Source organism: Thamnophis elegans, chromosome 1 (genome assembly GCF_009769535.1).
Source record: "Thamnophis elegans isolate rThaEle1 chromosome 1, rThaEle1.pri, whole genome shotgun sequence".
In the NCBI taxonomy this organism is placed as follows: Eukaryota; Metazoa; Chordata; class Lepidosauria; order Squamata; family Colubridae; genus Thamnophis; species Thamnophis elegans.
In genome coordinates, this window is record NC_045541.1 from 164,899,660 (window position 1) to 164,914,177 (window position 14,518).

A 14,518-nucleotide genomic window follows, 5' to 3' on the forward strand; every position below is an offset into this window, starting at 1 on the left:
GTAGTCTTCCCTATAACATTTACAGAAACAAAAGTTGGGGTTTTAAGAAGCAGCACAGAAAAAGTACTGACACTTTTGAACTTTGGTGATGGACAAGAGCCTAACAATGCCATGAATAGTCAAGAAACCAGATAGATGAGCCTACAGAACAAATCGATCTGACATTTTTACCCAAGGCACAAATATGGTACAAGGTTGAAATTGTTTGTTGGACACAGCCCTGTCTTGCAGTCTATAATTCTGGGAATAATGGAAGGAAAAATAAAACAACTAGCAGCAAGGTGTATGGCTTCAATTATAGTCATGTAATTGGATGAACTGATGGAAGTGCTGAAGAGAGAAAAATTTGGGGATGGATCATCCTCAAGAATGTCGAACTGAGTATTCATTAAAAGTCAACACTAACTTGATGTCACATAATCATCATAGATTTCAATAAAGTTGTCTTGGTTTCTGAATTTTAAGGGATTTCTATTTTAGTTTTCTTTTTAAACAATTAAGATTGGAAGACAGAAAATTGTAATGTTATCGAGTTGCTGTTTCATCCTACATCTCCCAATAAACACTAGCCCATTTTAGCAAAGTGAGTTGTTTTCTGAGGTTTTTTAGCAACAACTTGTCCGTGATAACATAGGATAAACACTTGAATCCACCATACACATTCTTAGAAAAGGTTATGAAAATAGCTTTATTTTCCATATTCCAAATACCAAATAGCTTTATTTTCCATATTCCAAATACCAACATTTTGCATGCTGTCTATATATATACACATATATATACATATATATATATAAACATACAAGCCTTTTAAAAAAAAAGTCTGAAATGATACTTTCCAGTCATGAGATGCATCTTCTTCAGACACATTTGTAAATTCCAAAGCAAACTTTTCACAGCAAGAACACAATTGAGTTGAAGCCAGAGCCTAAGAAGTAGTCTCAACAGTTTTTATCTTACCCACAAGTGGGACCAAAAATAATTGGGGTACATAACTCCCCTGGAGTCATATGTTTATCTTGTTGAGTCATGGGACTAAGCTATGCATCAGCTCTTGGTTAATAGCATCAACTTCCACATTCCAGTCGTAAAACGTATGATTGAGGTTATTAAGATCTAGTACAGTGGAGCCCCTATGTTACAATTGCTTTCAATGTAGGAACAAATACTTCCCCATAAGAGTGAAATAGCCAGGTTCAATTATTTTAATTGCCAATTCTTTCCTAATGATAAACGTTAGCACTTGGATTACTTTCATTCTTGAAATCCCCAGGAGCCAGCTTCTGATGTGGAACAGTCAAAAAAGCCTTTGGATTCTCTTCCTAGCAGGCTCTGGAGAATGACACAAACTCGGTGTAAAACCATTTATATTGCAAAAACAAAAACAAAAAAAACCACTAATTCCTTTCTTCTGTTTATCAATAAGGCAGTTTGAGAACAATAACTGCCCTGATTTTGAGCAGTCGATTAATGTTCAGATCAAGGAGGCGAGATGGCGTGAGCATCAAGTAGCAGATTCTTGAGTCCTGAGGTGGTGGCCTCCTTTAGCAGTCCTTGCGATCATATGTTCAAACGCCCAGGAACCTAGAAACAAGTGAGAGGGCAGACTACTGCCAAAGTAGAGCTTGCTGTTAGTAGCGATTGCTTGGTATTTCATCAGCTCCAGGTAGGCTGGTGTGAGTTTCAGCTGTCAAGGAGAAGAAGAAAAATAAATACACCGGGGAAGGTATTCACATTACAAGAATTAAGTGCAAAGGCAGCAGGCCACTAGTGAGGAATGTTTTTACAGCCATGCTTATTTTCTCCCCCCAAGAAGTAGGCTTTGCTTACTTGTGTCTCGTTCCCCCTAAACTTTGGGCAAATTGCTGGTTGCAAGCAAGGGAAACTCACCTTATTTGAATCAGCTGCTTTTTGCGCAGTGTAGTATCCTGCATCAGCCTTTGCTTTCTGTCTTGCTAAATAAGCAGCATCTGTGAAGGCAGCAGCAAAACGTCTTTTATAGCCAGTTTTAAGTCAGCAAGTCACTGTCTCTTCCTTCAAGTTAACAAAATAAACCTTTCCAAACCTCCGCAGCATAGCCCACTGTGAAATACATGACGTCTAACCATGTTTCTTTTTGGCTTCCAAGAACAAATTCAGAATAAAAGACCAAAAGGGGGGCATTCGCCCAGGTACGCCTGGTGCGCCAGTTGCGACCCTACCTGGACCGGGAGGCCCTCACAACAGTCACTCGGGCCCTTGTGATCTCTAGGCTGGAATACTGCAATGTGCTCTACATGGGGCTGCCCTTGAGGAGCATCCGGCGACTTCAGCTAGTGCAGAACGCAGCCGCGCGAGTGATTGCGGGTGCCCCCCGATTCACCCGCATAACACCTATCCTCCGCGAGCTGCGCTGGCTACCTGTCGATCTCCGGATGCGCTTCAAGGTGCTATTAATCACCCATAAAGCCCTACATGGCAGTGGATCTGGATACTTGAGAGACCGCCTTCTGCCAATTACCTCCCTACGACCTATAAGATCCCATAGATTAGGCCTCCTCCGCATTCCATCGGCCAGCCAGTGTCGGCTGGCAACTACAAGGAGGAGGGCCTTCTCAGCAGTAGCCCCGACCCTTTGGAACGAGCTCCCCGTGGAGATTCGTACCCTCTCCACCGTCCAGGCCTTCCGCATAGCCTTGAAGAACTGGCTCGCCCGTCAGGCCTGGGGATAAGAATTGCTACCCCGCCCGAATGATGAATGAATGTTGCTTACTATTTTTATTATATGTTGTTGTCTTAATATTGTATTCCCCTCTCCCTGGTTTTCTGTGAGCCGCCCTGAGTCCCCTCAGGGAAAAGGGCGGCCTACAAATGCTAATAAACCAAACCAAACCAAACCAAAAAAAATCAGGGAAGATTTTTGATAAAGGGTATGTGGAATGTTATGACAGGAGGAGATTTCATTAAGCCCTGCTCCAGTTCCAAAATCCGGCAATGAGGAAGAGAAAGATCAGGGAGAGAATAGAAGAACTAATATTTCCACAAAGGAAACAGTAAACAACATTAATCATTCCTATAATCCTTCTAAGCAGCTTGACCCAACCCTTGGAAATCGAAATCACCATCCTCCCATCCTAGTTCCCAGCCACTGTGGATCATTGTCTGGACTAGATTTGCAAGAGATAGTAGGGTGGACCACATAGCTACCTTCAATCTCAGAAATTTGTTTCTCTGTCAATGTCTCCATAACCTTCTGTTGGAACTGTATCTTTGCCACTTGAGCAATTTTATCTGCTTCTGCAATTGAAAAGCATTCTCAGTTGAGCACTAGAACTGTACAGGCTGTGACAACAGTCAAGTGTGCCAATGACCCAGGTTTGTTCAACTTTCCTGAAGCTCAGAAGAAACTATTTGTGGTCTGGCACGCGCACAGTTAAATCCCTACAAGTCCAGGAGAGTAACATATGGCACATCCTTGTTCTTAACTTACTTTCCTTCTCTTAAAGACTAAAGATTATAGCAAAAGTGCACAAGCAAATGCATGAAATTAACCAATGGCTAAAGTAGATCAACCTCAACATTTTTTCATTTAGAGTATTGTGGCACACAAGGTAGGGATGGAAGGCTATCGGCACACATTGAAGGCTCCTCAAAATTATGCCACAATTCTGGTCGTTTAGTTATTATTTTCAATACCTAACTGCCACACAGAAGATCCATGGTTCAACTATTATGCTTGCCAGTTTCAACACTCAGATCTTCTTCGACCAAAAGAGAATACTTAGCCCAGAGGCAGTCAAAGGGGGGCGGGGGGGGGGGGGGTTGGAGAGCAAGAGAGTGTTGACAAAGCTCATTACCTATGAGTGCCTTCCTCCTTTCCGTTTCGGCCTCCTTTTCCACCACTTTCTGCTTCTGCGTAGCTATCAAGAGTTTAGTCTTCTCTGCTTCCCTGCCAAGCAAAAATGAATCGGCTTCTTGAACTGCCTACCTGGAAGGTCATCTCTGTAAAATTACCGTATTTATCGGCGTATAACACGCAGTTTTAAAACTAAAATTGCAAGCTTAAACCCTGCCTGCGTGTTATACGCCGATACTCCGGGTGGCAGAAGCCCGGGACCCAGTCAAATTCGCTGCGCAAGGTGAAACGGCCGGCAGCAGCCCTGCTCTCCTGCTGCGGCTTCTGTTTCAATAGGGAAGAAAACTTCCTTTCGCTTCCCGGGCTTCTGCCGCCCGGCAGAAGCCCCGGGACCCAGTCAAATTCGGGAAGCGAAAGGAAGTTTTCTTCCCTACTGAAACAGAAGCCGCAGCAGGAGAGCGAGGCCAGCGTCCGTTTCAGTCGCTTCCCTTCTCCGTCTTGATTGCTGGAAGCAGTAACAAACGGCGCGTCCGCTCCGCATCGCCCTGACAACCACCCCAGCCGGCGGCTGCCAGGCCTCGCTGGAGTCAATTGCAAAGCTGCGTTCAGCGCTTTGAGGACCTGAGGCATCTTGGGAAATGTAGTTCCCTATCAGAAAGAATGGAGTAGCTGCGAATTTGTAACAACATAATATAACTTGGTGCTTCGCAGGTTACGAAAATCTCGTTTGATTTGCACACTGTTTTTTAAAAGTTAGATAAAGAAATTATGCTGTGAAAGCGACTAGATAGCCCCCCTCCCCTTCCTGTGTGTGAGAAAGGGAAGGAGAGGAAGGAAGGAGGGAGGGGGGAGGAAAAGAAGAAGGGAGGGGGGGAGAAGATGGAAGGAGAAAAGATGGATGGAAGGAGAAAGAATGGAAGGAGAAGGAGGAAGATGGAAGAAGAAAGGAAGAAAAAGAAGAAGGGAGGGAGAAGGAAGGAGGTAGGAAGAAAAGGGGAAGAGAGGGAAAGAGCAGAAAGACAAAGAGGATGAAGTTGATAGGCAAGAGGAAGGGGGAAGGAAGGGAAAAAAGAGGGAGAGAGTGAAGATGAGGAAGAGGTTTTTGGTTTTCCAAAAAGCAGTGATTCTGATTAAGTTTTTTTGCTCAAAGAGGTGTTTTTTCATTTCATATTTGCCTTTTAAGAGGAGTTAATGTTATAATTCATGTTCTAATGTTATAAATTTTAATCCAACATTAAGTTCCGAGCTTCCAAGTCATTTATTTTTAATGAAAAAAAATTTTACTCAAATTTTTGTGTTAAAATGGGGGGTGCGTGTTATACGCCGGTGCGTGTTATACGCCGATAAATACGGTATCTCTATCCTCAGAACAAGGATAGAACTTTACAAAAGCCTCCGCTTAACTCATGAGAAATTCAAATGAAGACTCGAAAGCCGGAGATGGAAACTCCTATGCTATTACATCCACATCCTGCTTTATAAGTACCCCAGAGGCATCTAGCTGAACCTCATGAGAAGCAGAATGCTGGACGTGCCTCTGATCTGATCCAGGAAGGTGTTCTTTTACTCACACGAGTTCAAAATTTCTTCTGATTGCTTCAGGGATTTTGGGCTTTGTCACTCGCACTGCCTGTGCAGAAACAATAAAACATCTTGATTAAACAATATCCACGTAGCATTTCCCAAGCACAAATTCTAGACCAGTGTTTCTCAAACTTGGCAGCTTTAAGATGGGTGAACGTCAACTCTCAGGATTTCCCAGTCAGCCATGTGATTTATGACCATTCACTTAGCGGCCGTTCAAAGTTTCAACGGCACTTACAACAAGTTCTTGCACTTACAACAAGTTCTTGCACTTACAACATCCTGATTTGAGCACTTGGCAATCATCACAAATTTACAATGGTTGCTGCATCTCATGGTCACACGATCACCATTTGCGACCTTCCCAGCCAGTGTTCTGTTTCAATCTCTTTCCATCAACCACGCAGATATTCAACAGGCAAGTGATAGTTAGTACCTGGATGATAAGGCCTGGTGCCATAGTATTCAGATCCTGTTGTAGTGCCAGCTTCAGGTCATCATCGATCTGATCTGGTACAAGAAAACACGAACTAATGAAGTAAATTAACCAAGCAGACACACTTATGCCAGAGCTCAAAAAAATAGATGGCAATGCCATCTATTCAACTACAGAAGGGACTGGGATTAAATACCGTATTTTTTGGAGTATAAGGCACACCTTTTTCTCCCCTAAAAGAGGGTGAAAATTTGGGTGTATCTTATACACTGAATGTAGCCCCACCCACTGGCCCCCACCATTTGGCCTCTGCCTCCCAGATATTTACCTCCTTGCAGCAAATGGGGGAAATGGGGCTTGCGGAGGCTACAATAGGTTACAGCAATCCCTGCAGCCTGAAACAACTGATGATCGGGAAGCTGCTTAAACTGAAAGTGAAACTTGCTGTTTGCTCCAGGAGGCAAATTGCTGGGATGCAGAAGCAGATTTTTTTTCTTCTGCTAATCAGGTTGTTTGCAGTTTGCTGCAAGAAGGTAAGTCAATAACTATAAATGCCTATAGAATGTTCAAACTTTTAGACTTATTTTTTAAAAATTGCTTTATTATTGTTCTAGGCAGCTTAACAAAATGAAGAAGCTTTTTAAAATAAATGCTTGATATAAAGAGGCCCAGTGCTATTGTATCTTCTTTTAAATAGCAGACAATAACTATATTTCCAGAAAGCACATCAATTTTAACAAAATCTGTACAAGAATAGTCTGAAATATAACACTAGAAACAGTGTATATTGTCTGTAGTGTTTGCTCTTTGTTGCAAGAGACAAATTGCTGGGAGGCAGAAGCAGATTTTTCCCCCCTTGTTTTCCTCCCCAAAAGCTAGGTGCGTCTTATACTTTGGAGCATCTTATACTCCGAACAATACGGTAGCTACTACTATTTTAGCCAAGATACATGAAAGAAGAATGTAGGGCATATCTAGGTGGTTCCATTCCAGGCTAACCACTGCAGGTATTTTATTTATTAAATTTATATGCTGCCCATCTCTCCATCAAACAACTCTAAGTGGCTTGGATCAAGCTAAAAATGGGAATACAAAACATTAAAACAATAAATATTACCCAAAATATCTAAGGAAAGAGCATTATACAGCAGGCTGGAGATAAAATCTTCTCTTATAGTGTAATAATAAAACTGTAAATAACAAAACCTTCCAAAACATGTTTTACATAGGCTTAATGACAACTTGCTGGAATTGGTCTCCCCCTGTTGCACATACACCCAGGTTGCACCAACCAGAGGCACTGGTGCACATCCTCGCAAACCCTCCTTGACCTATGGCATGTATCTCACACACACCCTCATGCCCTTCCCAACCCTTCCCATCCATCTCTCATTCTCTCTCCTATTCAGCAACAGTATCTGTCTACCGGCCTGGAACTTATAAATTCCTTCCAGTTTCCTCACCAGTTGTGGGAAGCTGACAGGGAGTTGCCTTGCTTAATAATCATTGGGATTCAGTTAATGATGACAATCAAGATTGACTAAACCATTTTTGCTTATGACCTATTATTGTTGTTGTAAGTCACCTAGAGTAGCACCACGGCAAGGTAAGTGGCAAATAAATTTAATTAACTAATAAACTTAACAACTGCATTGCTTAGCAATGGAAATTCCAGTCCTAACTGCTATCATAGGTCAAGGATTACCTACATGTGGAAAAGCCCATCCTCCATTGTGAAAATACATAAAATAGACAAATGCATTCCAAAAGCCATCCTCCAACAGAACTATGTGCCGATGCAAAACCTCTTACCATGGATAACAAGGTCTGACCTGTATTTACCAATCACAAAATATGTGAAACTACAGGGAATGAAACCACCAATAATAATGAGGATTGCTGGGAAGCAATGGGTCCCAAAGGTCAAAGACTCTCTGTGGGAAAGAGTGGAGCCAAAACGTGGTGAGACTTACCAAAGAGCTCAATGTACACCTCCTGCAGGGTATGGATGCTGCAAAACTGGTTGAGTTCATGGTGGATCTTATTGAAGATGAGCGCCTTGTCATAATCGGCAGTATAATTCCTCACAATGTCATAAACTAAAAAAGGGAATACCAGTTTGCTTGTCAGTGATGTGTCCCGTCCGCGCCCCCCCCCAATCACAAAGTGATTCTATGCCATTGATACAACACAATTATAACACCAAGTCAAAATAACAACTAAAATAAGAAAAGGCAACTGGTGAAGGCACACATCAAGGAGGGTAGCATATGATCCAACAATTACCACCAGGGAGTAGCTCATCCTACTCTACCTTGGGACTTGTCAAGAGAGGCGGGTTTTACAGAAGGGCAATGAGGTGAGGAGCATATAATCTCGGGGGGGGGGGGTGCACTGTACATCACCTAGATTCCACAAAATGAGGAAGCCAAGACCTGGAGTGAACCAAGTCGTTCAGAATCCAAACTACCCAAGTGGTTCCTTGGCTCACCACATCTTGAGCCACAAAAGACTCCTCACAATGACCGTTGAGATATTCTTCCTAACTCTCAAACCTCACCAGTATTTGGGCTCCCTTAAAAAAGGTTGATGGGTAGGATTCTGCAGAAAAATACCCGTGCCTTTATTTTTGCGGTATAGACCTAAGCTTGTACATGCTTTTGGTAGGACTCATTCTTCATTCTGCCACCTTGGCACTCTAAATGTCTGTTCTGATGCTTTACCTCCTCAAAAAACCAAGGAACAGTATAAAATCACTCATGCCATTCTGTGCAAGACACTGATGTATCTTCATTTCAGAAAGCAATCAAGATCCAACTACTTTCCTTGAAAATGAGACCTCCCCAGATAATAAGCCCAATCGGGCTTTTGAGCGCATGCGCTAAAATAAGTCCTCCCTGAAAATATTGCACCACAGCAGCAGCCATGAGGTGACCATGCTCGCCGCCTTCTGCATCTTACAAATAATAAGACCTCCCCAAAAATAAGGCCAAGTGCTTATTTCGGGGGTCAAAAGAAAATAAGACTCTGTCTTATTTTGGGGGGAACATGGTAAAGACTCAAGGAATTCCTCAAATGCCCTCTAGAAAACAGACATCATCAGGCACTGGGGGCAGTGTAATTTGATAATCCCATCTGTAGAAAGAAGGGGGGGGCAACACCAGATAGCTGCACTAGAGAGTGGTTTAGCTATGACAAGAAACAAATGCAAACCCACTTCAGATCACAGCACCTCTGCTCCAAGACAAAAAACAGATCCAATATGTAACATTGTAAGTCAGGTCCTCAATCATCTGGGACAGGCTACAAACACCCAAGACACTTTAATGTTGAAATTCTCCAGAACTATCAGTCTAGGGCAGTGTTTTTCAACCTTTTTTGTGCAAAGGCACACTTTTTTCATGAAAAAAATCACGAGGCACACCACCATTAGAAAATGTTAAAAAAAATTAACTCTGTGCCTATATTGACTATATATAAAGTGTTTTTCCCACGGCACACCTTACACTATGTCACGGCACACTAGTGTGCCACGGCACAGTGGTTGAAAAACACTGGTCTAGGGAACATTTAAGCCATGGTGGTACAGTGGTTAAAGTTCAGTACTGCAGGCTACTTCAGCTGACTGTGCCAGATGCATTCAGCAGTTCAAATCTCACCAGCTCAAGGTTGACTCAGCCTTCCATCCTTCTGAGGTGGTAAAATGAGGACCCAGACTGTTGGGGGCAATAGGCTATCTCTGTAAACCGCTCAGAGAGGGCTGTAAAAGCACTGTGAAGCGGCATATAAGTCTAAGTGCTATTGCTATTTAATCACCATCCTGGCATTAAGCAATTCAGGAAAAGAACCTGTTAGGCAGCAAGAGATTCTGGTGTCCAGGAGCAATCTCACCTGCTCCCTTATACTGCAGCCAACTTTACATTTCCAAGAAAGGAACAACACTGTGTCCAATCAGATTTGGTAATTGCCATTACAATGACTCTCTCATGGATGCGGAAGGACTTATTAGAGGCCAACCTGGCATTAAGTAGAAATAACCAAAGCCCAGAGACACTTAAGGATCTGATGACCTGAAATTTGGGCTCAAAACTAGGATGCAGATGTGGGGAAAGGGGGCTCAGTGTAAGAAGCAAAACCTCTCCTTCTTAGAAATGGTCCATTCCCTCTCCCAACACACCTCCCTCTGCACAATGCCCATCAAAATGCTCCTGCAATTCCCACAAACACACAATACATGCAAGTTTCTACAGTAAGATGCCTCAATCCAATCTGGTGTCCTCTGGATTTGTTTATAATTTTTATTTGTAAGTCCATCCCAAAACAAAACAGATTCTGAACATTTGTTCAGAAAATATTGATTTAGTTGATTTTATAACTTCTAGCACTTCCCAAGTTAGCAATCCAGAAATCTTTATGAACTCAACTGTCATATCAAACATAACAAGCCAACTATAGTTGAACGCATCCTCCTTTTAGGAGCAATAAACTGCATAGCTTCCGTTCCTATTTCTCTCATGTACTTGCCTACCTTCTATCTTCCCACCTCTGATCTTGCTTTGAAGCTCCCCTCCCAAACCTGAGGCACCCCAAGAGTTGTCTTTCCTCTAAGCGTTTGTTTTCTGTTAAAGGAAAAAGGGAAATACCTGCATATGGTGCCAGCATATTCATCACCTCAATTCGGTCAATATAGATCATGACACCACCACTGCAAGAAGATAAGGAGAAAGCTCTTCCTTCATTGCACATACATACTTGCATGGTTAAAAACTATCCAGTGTGTGCTTTTCTGACAATACACTCACTGGTAATAATACTAAGTCCACAAAATCAGGATTATAAACTATGGTCCTCCAGGATTATAAGATATGGTCCTCCAACTTTTGCAGAGTTTTTGTTTATCTTTGTGAGATTGGTCTTCAGAAGGAAGGCTGAAATATCACACACCTTAGAACTGTTCAGTAAGAAGGCTGCATTATAAAAATTACTCCCCTTTTTTCAATTTTTACCAAAGAGAAGATTTAACACCTTCTACTCTTCCACCTTGTGGCTCAACCATTTCTACTACACATCTTAGTGGTGTATTTCTCAGCAAGGCCAGAAACACAATACAAAGTGCAACACAACAACATACCTTGTCCCACATGGTACGTTTTTCACTTCATCTGTCTGCAATGTTGTCTGGGGGGAGGGGGGGGACAAAAACAACATTGATCATCTAAGACTTTGCAGAATGTAAGATTAACTAATCTATCAATTATTATTGACATTTTGGAAACAAACAAAATTTCAGGAACATTCTGCTCTTTTTCTGAGAAACAACTTCAAAAACTTCAGTCCCACAGAGTTACAAGTGCTCCAACCGCCATCTCCAATATCTAAGCAGGAATTGCAATTCATTTTTGGCATGAGATTGAGATCAAGAAACTGAGATGATGGAGGTCTCTTTAAAAATTCCCTTAATATCCCCCCCCATAGAATAAAAGACAGGAAAGAATAGGACAAGAAGAATTTAAAGTTAAAAAATTAATGACTTCTGACTTTCTTTTCACCAGATAATTACAACTTTCCTGTAGGTAATCATCCACAATGGAGCCTACCCATTACTGCCATATGTTGTGACGGTTGTAAAACAGTCATCATGTGACTAACCCAATTTTAGGATCTTTTTCTGGTAATCCTAAATTAAGCAAATGTGGCCGTCATAAAGCAAACCCAGTGGTTGTAAAACTATTGCCACAGTCCTTACATGAACCAATAGTTCACTAAGGTTATGATTTTGCTGAAAAAAACACTTTTTTTAAAGCAAAATCATTGCAAAACATGGTCATGTGACAGGACATTGCATAAGCCTATAAATGAAGCTGTGTTGACAAACTCCCGTCAAAACTTTGAATCAGGGTCATGAGTCCCTTTCTTTGAGCCAGCTGTAACTTCAAATAGTCACTAAGTAGCTGATCATAAATCAAGATACCACTCCTCCCTCTTAGACGTTATACACATTCCTTCAATCTATCATTTAATCCAGGAAAACCGGGGAATTGCTAACAAGGAACTTGATAAATTGCTATTTTTTTCTCCCTTCTTTTCTCCAATTCTTTTTTATCTTCAAGCAACTAGCAAGATCAAGCATGCAAGTGAGAGGTGTAAGCTTATTTATAAGTATTTATCTGTACTGCAGCATTAGCCATTACCTACTTCTAGTAACATATTAACCTGTGGTCGATTTTTAGTAGTAGCAGGATACAACCGCAAGTATCAAAACATGAATTATATTCTGCCCTGACGCTAACTAAATGAAAGACATAAAGCAGTTTTCCCTCCCTCTGTTGTTTTCCCTCCCTCTCCTGTTTCCCAACCAAGGCAGTTACACAAACCTGTACTGATCTGTACGTTGTGAGAATTGGGATCATGATGTGATAGCCTGGTCTGCTCAGGGTAGGGAGCAGTGCACCTCCCCTATAATAAAGTATATACAAAGAGAAAGAAAATAAGCATGAACTGAGGTCAGAGAGAACAACTTTCTTATAAAACAAAAGTCACAGCAAGCATTTATTTCATCTGTCCAACTCATTTTCGTAATACCGTACCCCAGTGGTTTGGAACAGAATAACAGAGTTGGAAGGAACTTTGGAAGTCTTTCAGTCCAACCCACTGCTCAAGCAGGAGACCCTATACCATTTCAGACAAGTGGCTGTCCAGTTTCTTTTTAAAAGCCTCCGGTGATGGAGCACCCACAACTTCTGGAGGCAAGCTATTCCACTGGTTTATTGGCAGATAACTGAAGATTACAGGTAAAGGGGCAAATTTGCAGGCACACAATATGTACAAGGTGCCTTGTTCATTTAGCCAACTTAGTCTGGCTCTAGGCCTCTTCAGGAGTAGAGCACAAACAAGAGATGAGAGAGCCAATGTAGTTTCACACCTTTTCAGGAACAAAACAGGACAAGCCACCCTTTATTTCTGAGATAAGTGTTTCTGGGTGGAGCCCGGTTTGTTCTAAGACAGTGTTTCCCAACCGTAGCCATTTTAAGGTGTGTGAACTTCAACTCCTAGAACACTTCCTATTTTGGGAGTTGAAGTCCACACATCTTAAAACGGTTAAGATTAGGAAATACTTATCTAGGACAGCTTCCCCCCCCCCCCCATCTGGGACCATGGCCAGGTATTTGAGATCACAACACTGCATTTGGGTGCATGCATCATGCTATAAGTTACCATGAGTTTTGTCAACTGTGGATCAACGAGGCTGTGAACCCAACCAATTGAAGTTGCTTAAAAAGTGCAATTAAGCAAACCAGGACCACCCACCACTACACACCCAACTCACTGAACCCCCACGAGGAGGTTGGTATCAAAAGTTGTAGTCCTAACACCGCCCGGAGAACTAAAGTCAGGCAGGGGGTCCTTTTGCTTGCTTAAAAGAAAGGCTCAAATCATGGCAGACGGTCGAGTACAGGTAGTCTTCAACTTACAAGACTTCATTTAGTGACTGTTTGAAGTTACGGCACTGAACTCATGACCCTTTTTCACACATAACCATGGCAGCATTCTTGTGGTCATGTGATTTACATTTGGATGCTTGACGACTGATTCATAATTATGATGGTTGCAGTGCCCCGTGGTTATGTGATCTCCTTTTGCAGGCTTCCAACAAGCAAAGATGATGGAGAAGCCAGGTTCACTGAACAACTATGTTACTAATTAAAAAGCTTCAGTGATTCACTTAACAAATGCAATGGTATTACACTTGGCCTTATTTTCAGGGAGGGCTTATTATTTCTGAGGTGCAGGAGGCGGCGAGCATGGTCACCTCATGGCTGCTGCTGTGTCACAATATTTTCGAGGAGGGCTTATTTTCGGGGGGGGATTATTTTAGCATATGTGCTCAAAAGCTGGATTGGGATTCTTATCTGGGGAGGCCTTATTTTGGGGAAACAGGTTATTTGTATTTATTAGTTTGTCAAACATGTACAAAATAGCAGGTATAAATATAAACATGGATATGAACGAAAGAAATGAATACAAATGAATGGGGACAGTAGGACAGTTAGACAAGCTGGTGCCCTTATGCACGCCGCCTTTATGGACACCTTAAGAGTGGGGTGAGGTCCACGGTGGACAGTTGAAGCTGTGAAGGTTAGAGGATGAGAGGAAAGTCATAAAAAGGGGGGCACAACTCACTTAACACATTTCTCACTCAGCAACATAAATGTTGGGCTCAATTGTGGTCGTAAGTTGAGGACTGCGTCTACTGTCAGAGCAAGGCTGATACCACGCTCTTGAGTAGGGTTTCTATCATCTGCCCAGGGAAGGAAGGACGGAGGCTTCTCGGGATAGGGGTTAGAACCACACGAGGGATCCCGTCGCCCGGACTCACCTGTAGTAGACAGCCAGGTGTCCCTCCTCCACTTTGTGGACCGAGACCCACAGCAACAGCGACAGCAACAGGCCAGCCGTCACGGCTACTGACACCGCCGGTCCGCGTCTCCGGCTCCTGGTCGGAATCTCACCGCCGCTTCCAGGCATCCTCCCGCCGCTCACACCTCGCAAGCCGCCCCGCTGCCGCCGCCACCACCACCACCACAACGTCGCCGCCGCCTCTCCTGCCGCTGCATGTAACAAAACGGAACGGACTCTGCCCCCTCCCGCCTCCTTCGCGTTTC

At 42.7% G+C, this 14,518-nt stretch overlaps 1 protein-coding gene across 1 annotated transcript; it reads right to left on the reverse strand.

The window, feature by feature from the left end:
- Positions 1-700: 700 nt before the first annotated feature.
- Positions 701-14,481, reverse strand: LOC116522708 (erlin-1-like). The gene is made up of 11 exons (XM_032237732.1): positions 14,233-14,481; positions 12,230-12,311; positions 10,987-11,033; positions 10,499-10,560; positions 7,829-7,954; positions 5,856-5,929; positions 5,407-5,465; positions 3,837-3,928; positions 3,187-3,276; positions 1,891-1,970; positions 701-1,687 (listed from the first exon to the last, which is right to left on the reverse strand). Exons 1-11 carry the CDS (start codon positions 14,379-14,381, stop codon positions 1,505-1,507), a joined length of 1,044 nt encoding a protein of 347 aa, XP_032093623.1. The 5' UTR covers positions 14,382-14,481; the 3' UTR covers positions 701-1,504.
- Positions 14,482-14,518: the final 37 nt, after the last annotated feature.

Bases quoted from the DNA above. Each gene is read 5' to 3' on its own strand.
- LOC116522708 (XM_032237732.1), bottom strand. From the start codon at position 14,381: ATGCCTGGAAGCGGCGGTGAGATTCCGACCAGGAGCCGGAGACGCGGA. The intron at 5,930-7,828 runs GTAAGTCTCACC...TTCTTGTACCAG, and splicing joins GGTGTACATTGAGCTCTTTG to ATCAGATCGATGATGACCTG. The intron at 1,688-1,890 runs GTGAGTTTCCCT...TCTCCTTGACAG, and splicing joins AAGCAGCTGATTCAAATAAG to CTGAAACTCACACCAGCCTA.